At 42.2% G+C, this 16,633-nt stretch overlaps 1 protein-coding gene across 12 annotated transcripts in view; it reads right to left on the reverse strand.

Annotated features, from left to right (window-relative positions):
* Positions 1-16,633, reverse strand: part of kirrel3b (kirre like nephrin family adhesion molecule 3b) — a 166,949-nt gene that overhangs the window by 35,423 nt on the left and 114,893 nt on the right. For 8 of the 12 annotated variants that reach the window (XM_030403086.1, XM_030402999.1, XM_030402991.1 and 5 more), the window contains 2 exons: positions 10,019-10,188; positions 3,092-3,242 (listed from right to left, as the gene is read on the reverse strand). In XM_030403086.1, the coding sequence (XP_030258946.1) occupies positions 3,092-3,242; positions 10,019-10,188 (321 nt within the window). The remainder of the gene's footprint in view (positions 1-3,091; positions 3,243-10,018; positions 10,189-16,633) is intronic. The other 4 variants (XM_030403095.1, XM_030403009.1, XM_030403036.1 and 1 more) reach the window with 1 other exon arrangement.

Raw genomic sequence — 16,633 nt, forward strand, 5'->3', positions numbered from 1 at the left:
CGTAGACGCACAGATGGGAGCACATTATCGTGCACCACCTTGGACAGCCACAGAACATACCGTATGTTAATGGCAAGAAAGCCATGTTATTAGCATGCCACGGTTCCTCTCTCCAGTCGCTCCGACGATGCGGCGCTTTGATGGGCACGAATTACGGCCACAACTGCCGTATGATCCGCGGCTGAAAGCTTGAGATGGTGCCTATTACGGAATATGAGAACATCCGCATTTTGAGTGATGAGTGCCAAACAAGACTTCAAAGCCGCAGGGTAGAAATTTGGTAATGTTTGATGATCTCCACCTTTTCGAGGGCCAATTCCTGCTGAATGTGTTGTATAACAGTGCTGGCCTGGCTACACATTTCTTCTCCGAGCATTCAACGCTCCCATAATTATGAACCCCCATTGTTAAATCCTGACGTATGACCAGCCCTTGCTGTAGAACAGACGGGACACCCAAGGACTATTGTAAAGAAGAGATGGTCAAGTATTACATTTCTTTCTCAAGCTGACACGAAGCGCCTGGAGGAACCATTGCTTTGATAGGTAGGGTGATGGCTTACACCCCCTTTCGAGAAAGGCTCACTAAGAAAGGTGTATTGTGAGCTTCAGAAATTGAGGTATGGTTTCCGTTCCTGCTGCTTTAAAAAGGAAAACACACATTCTCCTGTCCTGGCCTTTTTCTACAGCCTGGCATGGCCTCTGACTCTGCACAATGTTTCCATTTATTATTGTGTTATTATCAAAATCGAGTGAGTGACAAAGAAACGAGGAATGACTAGTGAGCCCCAGCAATGTTACCCCAAGTTGTGACCAAACTATTTTTGTGACAGAGCCACTATGACGGGACAAGGTGAAGATCTGTTTGGTTTGTTTTGAGCTGTTATTGTTAACTGGAATAAAGGAATGAAACGAAAGTGAACTCTTCCATGATCATTTCATTAGTCTTTTTGACCCTGGTGGTATCAGGACAATCAGGGATATCCACTTCACCCACCGTGTTGTGTTGTCCCATGCAGCTGTAGCATTTGCCGAAAACTTTGCCGGCCATCTAGGAACAGTTTACTTCGGATACACTTAGAAAATGATTGAATTATACAGGCTGTCTGATTTGCTTCGCCCTGGCCCTGAGACTCAGACCGCAGCTTTGTGTGCTGCCTTGTCTGTGTGACAAAAGCATCTTCCCATCAATAGTTACAAAGCTTTCTGGTCTTTAAAGGGGTGGAGGTCAAGTCTCATCTGCCACTCTTCCCCTTGCCAGTGTCCCATCATTTATTTATCCGCCACCTATTTTTATTGAAAGACTTGGCTCTACTCTCCAGTCACCTTTTTTGCAACACACTGTGGATCCATATTTAATTGGTTTCCAGATTTTCCAACCTCATAATACCCTATTTTCACAATGCTAGCATAGTAATTGGAATTGTGTCAGTTGCAAACGTAGATATAAACACGAGTAATTGCGGGAAACGCAGCTCGGAATACCTTTGTTTACAAGATAAAATACATAAAATGCAACTGCAATTTGAATACAAAAGCACATCTCTACCGTAGAGATGTATTTACTGTATGTATTTAGTGTATCAGACATGCCTGCAGCAACACCTCACAGCTCAGTGTTTTTACTCGAAGCGCAGCATCGGCGCGAATTTGCACCGAAGCGAACAATTTTTGTTTAAAAAAAACATGTGGTATTTCAGGTGCTGCGTTTGAGCCAGGAGCCTCGTGATCGAATTAGGCAGTATTGAAATTAGGCAAATTGATACCCAACACGAATGAATCAAAGTTCAATTACAGCATGTTTTATTCAAGGAGCAGCTTAATTTGGAAGTGGATCTTAGTGGGAAAAAAAACAAAAAACTCCGGAGGCTCTGCTGAACCGTGCTGAACACTTTACCTGTCAAGTCTGAAGGGGGGAGGGGGTGGGAGGGAGGCAGGGAGGGAGGGAGGGAGGTAAACGTGAGGCTAAGCCTTGTGGGAGACTATTTGAATCTCGACAATTAGTCTCTGCTGTCGCTCAGTTTGATCTCACACTGTGAAAAATGTTGTCGGGAGCTTTAATTGTGTAAAGAGCACATTTTGGAATGCTAATTACGAATCCGCTGCACTCATTTTTCAGGGTTAAATCGTATATTCAGAGGCGAGGATGATGCTATGATGGCGGGCATTCATCACAGACGCATCATTATACGTGGTGACAAATCAGTTTACATGTGGGCAGACTTCCCTCTCCGACTGCATGACAATAAGAACGACCAGGACAAACTGCAAGGGTTGCAAACACTAACAACTGTTAATCATTTTCACTCCCGCGCCTGAGTTGGCCTGATCGTGCCGCGCCCGCTCTCGCCATGCTCGCCTCTCGTGGTGTACATAATGAAAAGAATGGAGCCGTCAGTCATATTGGCTCTCTAAATAGCATTTTATGCTTTATTAGTCATACTTAATGGTGTTGAAGGGGCCGTGAGTGATGCAGAATCCCTTTGTTCAAAGCCCTTCTCTCACTGCGAACGGCTCTTGATCGAAAAAAGATTCCCTGACAATTGAGGCTGAATGTGTTTTACACGGTGGGCTTACTTTGCCTATTTTAGAGGGGAATTGTGCATGCTCTCATCAAAAAGATTGATGGCGTGAGCATGGAAATAAAAGAGGTGGAGATAGTGTAGTGCCACAGCAGGCAGGTAGCTGGACCAAAAAAAAACAAAGACAATCCTAGTCATTTTGGACGGACAGCTCCTTTGATGTTTCATCGTAACAAACAAAAAAAAATACAGTGATGCATCATCAATCTATCCACCCACCTACATGGTATGAAAGCAAAACGGAAACCAATTATAAATATCCATCAGAGCCTAAAATGAATCCGAGATGTTTACAGAGCGTTAGTCACGTATGCCTGTCTGACAGTTTCACGCCTCTACATGTGAGAAATACCTCAAATACTGAGTAATGCATGTCAAACGCAGACTTCTTTCTCCCCCCAGCGTCTGTACTGATAGCAAACAAAGGGACTTCAAAAAAGACAATAACTTAAACAAAAACATCAAGAGTGAGAGAGTAATGCGAGACAGAGACGGTGGTGGGAGGCTTACGCTGGATGTCGATGGTGACGCTGGTCTCCTTGCCGTTGGGGACTGCCTTGTTGGAGGCCTTACAGATGATCTGCTGACCCGTCTCGATGTTGGAAGGCGATAGGTAGAGCGTACTCACGGTGCTTTCCCTCCTGCCATCCCGGAGCAAGGTCTGCGGAGAGCGAAGGAAAGTTGGGAAAAGGGAAAGGTTACAACGCAGCTAGTTGAAATGTTTCGGGCCTCTGAATCCATAGTGAGCGTGGTTTGGCGAATCTGATGGATTGCCAGGCTGGAACCTTGGCAGATTGAGTTTCATAATCAATAAAGAGAATCTAAAACTGTTTTGGTTTTGGGGCGGCAAACTCTAATACTGTACACCCACAGTTTTGAGTCAGATACATATTGGATTGTATCTTTAGCAGCTCAGATTCAAGGTTTTCGAGAATGTTTAAATGATATACAAACAGACAAGCTTTGATGGAGAAGGTATAAAACTGTGAGAAAAATTCATGAATACACACGTGTCGTCCCTCAGGGGACCAGAGGCCAACCATCAGAACACCCCTGCCTGCAGTTTTACTGCAAAGCTGACTGAAATGAAAAAATAAAAAGAATGTAGCAATATGTTTCTTGAGCCTCTTTTTGTGTGTCTGGAGAGCTGCGCTCTAGTGCATGGCTTGTCATACTCCACAAAGGAAATCAATCTTCTTTTCAGCGCTCATCCTCTGAGCCCTGCATTGTGGAAGCCATCTGGAATCGGTTGGTAGCGCTCAGTAGCTCTCACTCTCCCTAAAACGCTCAGGGGAGGGCTCCAGGAGTCTATGTTAACCAATGCGGCCCAGAACAAAGTCACTGACTAGAACAAATTGCGTGGGCAACAGGGCACAGTGTGGTCAACCACAAAGTCAAGATGCATTTCCCTGCCATCTCTTTAAAGGGGGCTCACTGTTGCTTTGTGTTTTTGAAGAAAAATAGGCCCGCGCCGTCGTGAAGTGCATCAAACATTTTCCTTATATAGAAGCAGAACCTCGACGTTGACCAGAGGGAGCCGGGAGTGGACTCGCTTTACTGAGCCGCTACCTTTGGATTAGCCTCACAAATGTGTGGATTGCTTCCACGGATTTTTCCTTTATTTGGATTTCTAAAGCACATCATACAGCAAGAATAACAGTCACACCGATTTTAATTCAATCCGCGAACCAACACATCGTCCAGTTGTCACGGCTCTGGTCGTAATGTACCAAAGGTTTCAATTTTAAAACAAAGGTTCCAGAAAGGAACAAAGGGTACGTGGAGGTGTCATGACTGAAACTTAGCCAGGTACTTAATACTACATTAAAGTGTCCCAAGCAGCACATATATATTTCAACCACCATAATCACTCCCCCATTAATCAGTAGCTGAGTCAAACTGTGGCTCATTGTCGATGTACAAACCACAGTAATTATCTCCTCATTTCTCTACTTCAATGCAAGGGTTTCTTTTTAATAAAACTCTAAGTATGTGCTCTCATTCTCATTCGAGCATAGCTTATTCTGAATAATTAAAATGTCATTGAACTTGTTAAAATCAGGCAGACATCGCTACAGAAAAAAATTTGTCTAACCACTACACAGTTCGAGTACTTCAAGGTACCTCTCTCGAAACCATCCGTATTGTTGCATTGAAGGTAAACAAGTGTTGTGTTTTTTTTGTTTTTTTCACAAGTGTAAGGATATTATAGATGCTATACATGTTTCTGTGAAGTCCATTTGTATGTGAGGAACCATGTGATGGAATTCATAGTTGTGCGTGAGTCACTTCCAAAGCAGAACGCATTAGCTGTCAGACGCGGGATATGTCAATGTAATATCCTTTCTGACACAATCAGGATTGTTTCCCTCGTCGCTCTGGACCTGTCTGAAGTCATTAATCTTAGAGAGAGGGTTAGCTGGCTGCTGCATTGAATTCAACATCATGCCACATTACAAATTGATAAATTTTCATATCACTGCCTAGAGCCTATGTGGGGAATATTTTTAACCATGCAAGGAGAGGAATGGCAAAGAGTAACACGATTGAGACGGAACACTTTGCTTTTTTTTCATGTATATTTAAAGCTGCAGCTGTTGATTTCTGACCACTAGAGGGTAAAGGAGACAAAGAAATACAAAACAGTGAGCCAAACAAATGCTTATCAAGTCGTGAAATGTGTTAGCAAACAGAGGAGAAACGGGGGGGCTCTTTTTTTTGGCAACCTGTTGAATTCAGGCTTAATATCTGCAGGTACGGGCTGTGCTTGTACTTCTCTTTTCTTTGTGGGGATACTTATTTTCAGCATGGCTTTAACATGTCTTCAGCTCCGCAGCTACAACAACAACAACTAATAAAGCTTAAAGGTCAAATTTGTGAGACAGTTGATTGTTGAGTCTCGCTTTGGGTCGGTGGCTGGTCTGACCTACCAGCCCAAAGCGTCGGTATCTGACAAGTTGGGATGACACTCAAGTGTAAACTATCTTACAAATCGGACCTTTGACTCAAAGCTGTAACTGCCAGGCCAAACGGTAACTTAACAAGAAGGTGACCTGCCAGTAGAGGTGACCAGCCAGTGGCTTCAGGAAGCCCAGCCATCTGGATTATCTACTAATTAAAAAAACGGCTGAACCAAGTGGATTATCTACTAAATAAAACTTGATGTGCTGCCAGCTAAGCTCATTTACCGATAACGCTAAACCTTCACTGTGTTTACCTTGAACCTGCGTTCTACTTGTCTTCATGTTAATGCTGCCATTAATCCATGTATGAACATTTGAAATGTACTTGGCCCTCAACATGCATACCAAATGTGCTTTCCTAATGTTTAAAAAAGGCAGACTCTTTGTGAGCTTTTGAACGGATGGATGATCATGAATACCAGTGTATTAACTTTAAAGGTTGGGATTTGATTAGAACGTTTTTTTTTTTTTTTTTTTTATGTCTTTCTGAACTTCTTCAATAAAAGCAAAGTCAAAGCATATTTGCCGAACAGACTTCAACAGATAGGACGTTGTAACTCGACTGCAATGGAGTCTGAAAACCAACGCGTTGGAAAAATTGGGCATTGAGTCAGAAGTTTAGTTAAAAGAGCATCATCATTAAACTGTTTTTTGTTTTTTTTAGGTCTTAGTCATCACATTATGTTTGATGGCAGCAACTGTGATTTCTCACAATGCTTTGAAAAAAAGAAAAGTACCTGCTGGTGTTGTGTATGTAGAGAGAATAGCCAAATGGTTTACTGTCAGTGTTAACTAGCTACTATACAAAATCCACATGCATCACTGCAAATGGAAGACATGTTCTATGCGCACAGTCTATGAACTACCACTAGCAGATAACAGACTACCAATACTAAATCATAGAAAGGGGTAGCGGCGAGGTGAAAGGGGGATCTCATGTGAGGAGCACCCACAAAGACAGTAATAGCCATGGGAGCACATAGAGATGCCTATATACATATATATATATATATATATATATATATATATATATATATATATATATATATATATATATATATATATATATATATATATATAGATAGATAGATAGATAGATAGATAGATAGATAGATAGATAGATAGATAGATAGATAGATAGATAGATAGATAGATAGATAGACAGATAGATAGATAGGGGCCTGAATTTTGTCCTACACTCCTATGTTTACCATATACTCTTGTGAATATTACAAGTACATGAAATAGACCATTGTATACTCTTACCTGCATTTGACTTCATTATAAAGCATGCAGACTCAGATTAACCATGAATGATCTCATTTGGTCAATATATAAGTTGATAGAAAAGCAATAAGAAGCGCCTGTTACTCATCTTTTATGGGTATTTGATTCAAACCCCTTAAGTCATCTCGAGCATAAATCTAAAAACATTAAGTAAGAAATGAAAATGACCCGCTGAGACCTGGCGAGCATGCAGGGAACGCCTTGATTGGGTCAGTAATGGGGAATGTAGTGGAGAGAAGGCCTCCGGGGGCTGGTCCTGAATTTACCAAGTAAGCAAAAGATTATAATTTATACATCATTAATATTCTGCGAGCCCAATCAGCACGCCTTTGATTTGATACCAACTGTATCTCAGGTTTGTATTCAGTCAGCCATTTTTTTTATTATTCATATTATTATTATTTTTTTTATGGACCACACAAGGGTTCTTTAACATAATATATACCTTGTTCCTGTTTCTCACCATGGTCACTGTTTAACTTAGGTCACTACTCACGGCAAAAAGTATAATTTCTAAAGTCGTGAAAAGCCATTCATTGGGGTTATCTTTATTTCAGATCACACTTTTATGGAAAAAAAATAAATAAAAAAAAAGATGAGGTTAATTAGCTAGCCAAAACCCTTTTGAGATCCTTTCAAGAGTTGCACAACAAATTACATTAATGTTGGAAGCAAAGAGCCCTTTGGCTGACTTCGCTGCTGGGAAAACTACACCTGTTTCATAATGAAAAAAAAGTTGACATGTTTAATGCCCACTCAAATTTTAATTGGCTACTTTGTTTGTAAGCATTTCCCCACAATATTACTCAGCGAGTGCGATGATTAAAATGCAATAAAGTGGTCTAATTACACACACATACACACACACACACACACACACACACACACACACACACACACAAACACACGCACGCACAAAAAACAAAACAAAAAGAAAATCTGATGACGGATGGGGGAATGAAACTTAGATGCAGTAAAAGCAGCTGCTTTGAGCACTTGCAGGGAAGAAGGGATGGGAAATGGAGGTGAAACTCGGATTGGAAAAAGGGATAATTATTTTTTTTCCCGCTGAAAATGATATCCATCAATAGTAGCAGCTTCATGTAAACTTTAGCAATTTTACCTGATATTAAGCAGCAACGCGATTTTACTGCAAAAGCTGAGAGGGTATACAATAAAAAAGCACTATTCGGCTCTTGCCAGCGAGAGCAGCTCATAAAAATGTCATTATTTCTTTTTTTTTTTTTCTGTATTTTTTATTTTTTTTAAACCCCCCCTAACACTGAGATAACTCCCCAGACTCCCGCTCACCTTTCAGCTTGCCACCGGAGCATTCCGAAAAAAAAAAGAAAAGGTATGTAGCACATTTAGGGAGGGGGGAATGCGTCATGTTTTTTCAAATGATTTGTTGTACTATTCCCGTTACAAAAGTATCACAGAGCGAGTGTGCACACCTTTCGAAACCACAGCTCAGACCTGGAGGCTGCGCATTACAAACAGCCCTTTGCCGCTGGCCACCGAGCGGCTCTACTGGAGCAGATGGGCGACGAGCGTTTGAGGGAAGGGAGGACATTATTCATTAATTTCCACAGCTAGACTTGATATTTGAACCGCTCACCTTACTGCGACAAGCTCTGCCACTTAATTATTCGGGCTACCCTTTCTATAATATACTGCAGCCCTGGTTTTTTTTTTCTTTCTTTTTTTTTTTTGTTAAAGCTACCCTCACAAATGATAAGCAATGCATCAATTCAGTGACCCTCTTACGCCATAAAAACCAACACACATTTTTGCTTAGGCGGTAGCTTTAATCTCACACTTTCTCTTTAACCACTGGTCCAGTAAATAGTTTTCCAAGAGGTCATGGCGATGAGGTTTTTGGAGGCCTTAGTGGGAAATTATCTTTGGGTCAGAACTATCATTAGGCATGACACCATCAGCAAAAGCCATTTCTGCGAATCGGCCACCACATCTGCTCACATTAGTCCTCTTCATCTGGGGGATATATGGGAGGACCATCAGAGCAGATGATTATGCTTACGGAATGTCCCCCTACTGCTCTACGGACCCCCCCAAAAAAGAGTCATCTCCCTTTAATCGAATCCATTGCTTTTTAATGGTAGGCAATAGAGATAAGGGGGAAGGGGGACATACTTGAGCTCAGTGCAGGCATGTGAGCATCCATCAGCTACCAGCACAGAATGTCCTCATATCTGCCGTCGCTCTGAGAGGAAGTGAAGGCAGGAAGCGCGCTCTCCGCCCACCATTAGCGAGCGGCACCTCCAGCAATCACTTTATTCAAATCGGCCTGGTGCCATACCCCAGCCCAATCAATGGCATTTATCTGCTCTTTGAAAAAAGCCGATAATGGGATGAGGCAGCGAGGGGAGTGAGAGGAGGCGGGGGAGGTGTTAGTGCTCTAAAGTGCCTGGTCTCTTTATGTCCTTTGTTTTAATGGAAATAGAACATGACAGTGTTGATTGCATGATTAGCCTTGAGGGTGAATGTCAGTCAAGAGTCTATGGGGTCAGGTGATCGCGCCGGCAGACTGGTGCTAACGGCGGCGATGGCATACCAGAGTGTCAGAGGTGGGAACAAGATCTGTCAGCGGGAAACAGACTTTGTTGTGGAAAGGGTTCAGGCAGATTCCAGCACGGAAAAAGCGACAAGGTAGATTTTTCATAACAGGTTGGTAAGATAAAGAGAGGCAAACGCCAATGAAGAGGGAGCTCAAAACACCAGAGAGAAACGTAGAGTCAGCGTCGGTTTCATGATCTCGCCATCTGCTTGTCTGAGTTGATTTGTATACTGGGGAAAAAAAAAAAAAAAAAAAAAAAAAAAGGCCAGCCATCTTTTTGTAATCAAAACACAACCTGGATTTTTCAAGGGATTTCATTTCAAAAAGCAGTCTGGATGCTGAGGCAAACGCCCACCGATGACTCAGGCAGTCACCCTGAAACATCTCATTGATGTTTATCACTTTTGCGGTTATTTATGGCATAGCAAGATGTGCACAAATGGAAAGTAACAGGTATTTTCATTCCCCATGTCAGGTCACTTTAAAAAAAAAAAAAAAAATACAAAAAAATACAAAAAAAAAGGGTCTAGAGAGTGAAAGCACAGCCACCATGCAATCCTCGCCCATCATTCCCACCCCGCTGGTCCTCAAACCTGGTACGACACACACCTCTAAGCTTACCTTGGAGTACATGGCCCCATTAAGGACCTCTCCGTTGCGGATCCAGATGATAGAGGCTGCCGGTTTGGCGTTGTCGGCGTGGCAGGTCAGATTGAGCGGGTCACCAGCCCTCAGGCTCACCACCGGCCCTCCGCTGATGACTGGGTCCTCCGGGGGAACTGCGGAAAAACACACACACACACACACACACACACACACACACAGAAAGAGGGGACGTTACACATGTGATAAACAACAAGACAACAGATGTTGTAAGGAAACCAATGTGGATTGTGTGAAGCAAATACAAGCTGGACCACTAGTAAAGTTGTAGACATGCAATAGATTTATCATGACCTCTGACAGGGAGGTTGTTTTCAGTTCAGTTTGTTTGTTGGTGTGTTTGTTTGTCAGCAGGATTACTGGAACATTTTTTGCTGAAAGTTGGAAGAAGGCTGGAACACGGGCCAAGGAAGAACCTCTTTAAATTCTGGATACATAAAATATGTTTCACTCTCGTTAACGTTGCGGGGTAACAGGGTATTTGGCCTTAGGGACTCCTCAGCAGCGGACTCCTGCTCAGTGAGCTAACTAGGTAGCTCAGTAAACACCCACTGAGCTGAAGAAGGAGCGGGAGCGTCGGCAGCAACAGGAGAGAGGAGTCATCTAGAGAATTAAGGGTTCGTTTCGACTGAACCGCAGCTGGCGACTGAAAGAGCGGCGTGAAGACCGACAAAGATGGTTGTGGTGTGTTTTCTTTGTTTCTGTTGAGTGTTCCAACGCGTTTTAGTGTGTTTTACGGTCAGTATTTATATTATTAAATGATGTTATTTTCAACCAAACCACGCTCTCATTGTATGTATGTAATTACCAAATGATTTGTGTGATCAACATTCCTATATAATGGGTGTTATAGATGCAGTTGTCTGTAGTTTTATAGTGGAACATCGTTTTTTCAGATTTCCGACAGATGCTTCAAATATGAATTGAATATGTTTGCAGATGTTAAAAGGTCCAGTGCGTAGGATTTCTTTTAATGCCATCTAGCTGTGTGGTTGCAGGCTGCAATCAACTGCGACACCCCTTGTCCCCTGTGCCACCAGTGTTGCTTATTTCCAGCTGATTATACATGAATGAAAGCATAATCATGAATATTTTATCACATTTCTGCCCCTTGATCCCCTTGTATCCCATAACTGGACTTATAACTTAACAAAAATATTTTTTCTTCATGCAAATGTCTTTTTTGCCAGCGTAAAGATTTCTTCATGGTGAACATATGTTTTTTTTTTGTCACATGTTTCTTTGAGCTGCCCAGCCTATTATGTTGCTGATGTTTTTCAGTCCAAGCGAGTGATATTTGTACAGAATGTACGTGATAATTAAGTGTTTTTTTTTTTTTTTTTTTAGATGTGTGTCAAGTATGTGAAGTATTTCCAATTCAGGAGCGCATGATAAATGCACAGCTGAGTTGATGAGGCTTCAGCGAGGCACAACCGTATTTGACATCATTCCAATATATCCAGACATATACAGCATATCGTGCATATCATAGCAGAGTGGATAGATAGATAGATAGATAAGCTTTATTTCGGACTCAGGGTCCATACAAAAAGTAAAAGCAAGACACACAGTACAAAAGGATTACGAATCACACAATAAAATAATAATAATAAAAAAATGGTGGATTTCTGCAATCTCCGACTGCACATTTAGTCCAATTTGTGCTACTTTGTTGAATGCAGACTAACAGCCCACTGGCTTCTAATGACTTCCCTATATCTTTTTTTACATGCAGTTATTAATCTGATTCATTGCTTTTCTACATAACTAACTTCAAAAAAACACCTGCAAGAGTGCGGTTATGATGCCAACAAGGGGTTTCTGTGTAATAATGTTTTCGTTTTTTTCTTTCAAAAATAAAAGCCACATCTGTGGTTACACATTCAGAGAAAGTTATGACTTCCCTGTGAGAAATAGATTTACCCTGTACAGAGAAAAAACCGATAGCAATAGATGCTGCAGTGCTTTACACAAGTCGCAGCAGGACTCTCTAAATAACAATCAACTCAAAGCAAATGTGATTTCTCCGCTTTACATAGAATACACACATAAACGTCGGCATTTAAATGTCATTCCGTCAATGTATGACCCCCCTCAGACACGCAGATGTAGATTTCTTCACCATATTTCTCCTTCTCTCAGCTTTGACAAATACAACACGGAGAAGAAAGCATCACAACGGCGTTATGTGTGCCCGTAGAGGGCACTGATCAAAGTCCTTTTCCTGTTTTACCCATGAGCTGATCTGTTTGTTTTCTTTTTTTCTTTTTCTTTTTTTTTTTTTATGAAACTGCAGTGAATTATTGATTGACCTGAGTGCTCATTACAATGCAGATCTGGGGCAAGATGAAATCAAAGGCTGCAGGCAGCTGCCATATTCCCCTGCAAAAGCATCGTGATTGGAAGGAAGGTCGTTATGAGCGAGATTTATGCTGTCAAACAGCGCTGAGATAAAAAGGGCGGAAATGTAATTTTGGATGCTGTTTTGTACATTTAATGACAATAAGTATGAAAGGGCTCTTTTATGGCAGGCATAAATTAGAGCGTGGTGCCAGAAGAGATTGCATTACAGTATTTTATGTTGCTCACTCTTCAGTGAAATGACTAATTTTGTTATCACTTTATTCAATTCGGTTTTAGTTTAAAGTTACTGAGAAATGATCAAACAAAATTCCTCGTTTGATCTCAGACCTAGATAACAGCGTTTACTTTAAAGTCATAATCCTGATGATTTTCATTGTATCAAACAGCATTTTTGATAGCATTTATGGTGGGCTTTTTTTTTTCCAGCAATAGCCATTTACTGAATGTACTTATACGCCTTATTGTATTTTTTCTTTTGTTAGTAGTTGCTGTTGCTGTTTTAATTTCAGATCACCTTCACTACTGTCCACTCTCCTGCAGATGTAAGCAGTTGGTCTTAAATTCTACGAGTGACAAATTAGCTGCTGAAAGGAATGTTCGCTGTAGCAGAGGATTATAACTTTAATATCATTCGACCAACTGGGCTGACACACCCCAGAAGTATACGTTCTGTCATATTTCAAAGGTACTTCATTCTATCATTCCAGTGCTGCTGGAATTAGTCTTTAAACCCGGAAATGAGTTAGCATTATTTTTATCCCCGGTAGCCTCAAAGTCAAAGGGTTCTTTGAATGGGTATTAAGTCAGATTCCTGAAATAAGGTCAGCAGTTAACATACATTCGACAATATGTGTTATGTATGAGTTTTAAAAGAGCAGTTGCGAATGATGAACTAAATAATACGACAGGTTGTCGGGGACATTAAAGGTCAACGTGCTGAACACAGAGACTCATCTCCTTACTGTTTCTACAGACGGAATTAAATTACATACTATTTCAACTTTTAGAATAGTTCCAAACTTGTAGATTGATCAATTTAAAGTAAAGTGTATATGGAAAAGTGGAGTAAGATGCTTAGTTGTGGCAATGTTGAAGTCATGTGACTGCAATGTAGTTTGTTCACAGCTCAACATTAGCTTTTTGACTTTTGACTTCATTTATGCTTCAGAAATCCTTTGAAGATTACCTTGAAAGAATTGTGTGAGTATCACAAACACGGAGCTTGTTGTCTGCAATAATCTAAAATCCAACTGAAAAATCTGTTTGATTGCTTGGCTTTATGCTGAGTGAACCGGGGGTGATGCTAACTGAATGGTTAGCCTGAATCCAAGGATGGTAAACTAGAGAATAAGCGTTTTGCGATGACGGTTGTTTCTTACGGTGCCGTAGGTCGTTTCCAGTTAGTGGTCTTCACATGTGAAATGTGTTGATGGGGTCAGGGTTATGATGCAGATCTTAGTCAATTGCACAAATGATCACGCATCATTTGTGGCATCATACAGAGCAAGAGGAGCGATGCATCGGGTCCGGTCACCCACAGCAACATTGTGTTCCAGCTCTTTTGTCACACTCTTAGACTTAGAGTCTCAGAGTGTGGGGTTGATGATCGCATGGCGGTGGCATTTCGGTCTTCTGCTCTTCTGACTAAGGCCATTTCATCACAAAAGGTTACTGCCAAAAAAAAAAAAAAAAAAAAAAAAACACGGAAACACGGTTTGTTTTTTGCCCAAGTGATCAGAGAGCATATTCATCAGTACCACACGTTTACAGTGAGTAACGACTGAATCAGACCGATGTGGGAACAATGAAGTCTGGACTCTGACTCGACCACGTTCATAACTCTCACCAACTGGACCAGTAAATCTGCTATTACCACAGGCTACTCCCGCTCACTAGCTCCTGTTGTGTATTTGAGTTTCAAATGCAGCCGGTCTCCCTTTCATCTGCTCCTCATTAACATGCAGAGGGTCGGGGAGAGGTAGAGGAATCTCAGGTCAGCACTGGCAGATCAGACAAACAGAGTGTGCTGATCTAGGCAAAGTTAAGAGCGAACCCTTATGAGAAAGTGGTCACCTTCTGGTCCTTCACCGGCAACTGGAAACAAGGTCAAGTTCACATTAGTTCAAGTTCAGGTTCGCGTTAGTTTACTCTCGTGCTAAAAGCGGAGCTACTGCACGGTATGCAAATGAGACAGGCGGCGTGCAAAAAGGCACCGCGAGCCGGGACTCTCGAAACAGCTCTCCCAGTCGTCATTAAGGAAAATGGGCAAGACGCGAGGCTCGATGATAGCACCGCGACAGCTGATTGCACAGATGTAGTGTTCTTGGCTTGCAGTCAGTGCTCTATTGCACACATGACTGAAACATTAATTAAATGTCAAGCATATAAGGCAGCCATAAAGGGTTTTTTTTTCTTTAATGGAGAGGGGGGAGATTAGAAAGGAAAGTCTGGCAGAATGTGACTGATAGGACTCCGACTCCGATACTTGAACTTAAATATTCTCCTATTGTTGCTCACAAGTGCCTCGCGGGCTCTCTCTCGGAAGAAACAGCCACATGTGATATCCATCTGTATCTACGCTGTGTGTAGGTGCTGCAGGGTCAGAGGGCGACACAACTAATGAACAAGGTTAAGCCCTCGCAGACTGTCACTATGCGCCTCGCTTTGACCTTTAAAAGCATCCGTTGTCCACTGCTATTCTTCCGTATGTTTCCCATTAAGGCACGTCACTGCAGTGGGAGTTTATGATTTCGTGCATAGCGGAGCTACACGGGAGAGAGGAGGTCACGGGCAGACCAAACAGAGCACCGCTACGCTTTCAGGTCGTGTTCCCCCACCCGAAGGGGCCGCCTGCCAGCGAGACAGGAGAATAAGGACATGGCTGGCTGCCTCCATCCTGCATCCATAACTTTGAATCTCTCTGTCCTCCATTGTGTTTTGAGGTCTTACTGTATGCGGCGGGTGCCAGTGCGGAGACTGTGTGTTTTGTGACAGACTGGGCTGGAACTGTTTTCCTGTGTAAGTGGCACATGTGCGAGCCTCTCAGCGTGTGTTCCTTTGGCATCTTTTTTGATATCGCCATCCGCTAAAGGAGCATGGAAAAGGCTCTCTCGAAGGGAGAAAAAAAAAAGGGCAGCCAGACTTGTTTACACAATAGTCCTGTAATAGAGGAAACTTATGTGCTCTCTTCACTTGGCAGGTGAAGGCCCTCATGTCTGCTGAAGAAACGGGAGGATCTGACCGATAACCCAACATCCATTGAATACAGATGAATGACCGGGAAAAGAAATAATTTAAATAGATCTTTAGCTCTTTCTCTTCATCTGAGATCTTCCACCGATCCTGCCTTATGACTGCCAGGTCTGACAGTTTTACAGAGGCCAAGCCTTGAACTTGAATCAGCCATCATCATTACTGGGCTGTTTGCAAACTCGGCAGTCCCTAATGGTTCTAAATTAGCTCTTTACTGCAGCCATTCGATGGACTTGGCATAAGTAGTGTGGTCAGTGGTACAGATTGATCGCTCCTCTTTAATTACAGCGCTGACTCACTGCAAACTCTGCTTCACTAGCTACTTTTTTCCCCCTTGGGGGTTAATCATGTCATACCTTTCAACGCTTTCGCAAATTTGCATCTGTCCTGTGCATCTGTACACACCGACACCGACGGACCGAGGAACGGTTTTTAATACAAGTGGGGAAAAGGGAGAGGACGTCAGTCATGGAGGAGCCTGTGCCGTTTTCTTTTTTTGTGTGCATGTCCTTAATAATCAAAGATGTATGGCGTGTGGTTTCAGCGACACGACCAGGCTGTGAGCTGCGGCAAGTTCATTATTTTTGTCGTTTGAAAGAGTTGGTCGAGGTCACTTTGGCCCGTAGCTTCTTCAGATCATAGATATCATGTAGGGTCGTAAGCTCCGAGCGGTCCTTTTTTTTATGTTTGAGGGAGAAATCCAATTGGTCTGTCGCAACTTACATTAACCTGTCCAAGTCCCTTGGATGGGTAATTCTCCCATTTTGCTTTAGGGCTGCTAACATTTTATGGAGGTCCATTACCTCACCCGGTGTTTGATAAGATTTGGGAACCATTTATGTATTTTCCCATTTCTAGCAGTGGTAGACATACCTGACTTTAAACTCTAACCCTCAATCAAAAAGGAGAAAAGACAGTGATGTCAGAGAGCCTGGACTTCAGTGA

This window comes from Sparus aurata, chromosome 2 (assembly GCF_900880675.1).
Source record: "Sparus aurata chromosome 2, fSpaAur1.1, whole genome shotgun sequence".
Classification (NCBI taxonomy): domain Eukaryota; kingdom Metazoa; phylum Chordata; class Actinopteri; order Spariformes; family Sparidae; genus Sparus; species Sparus aurata.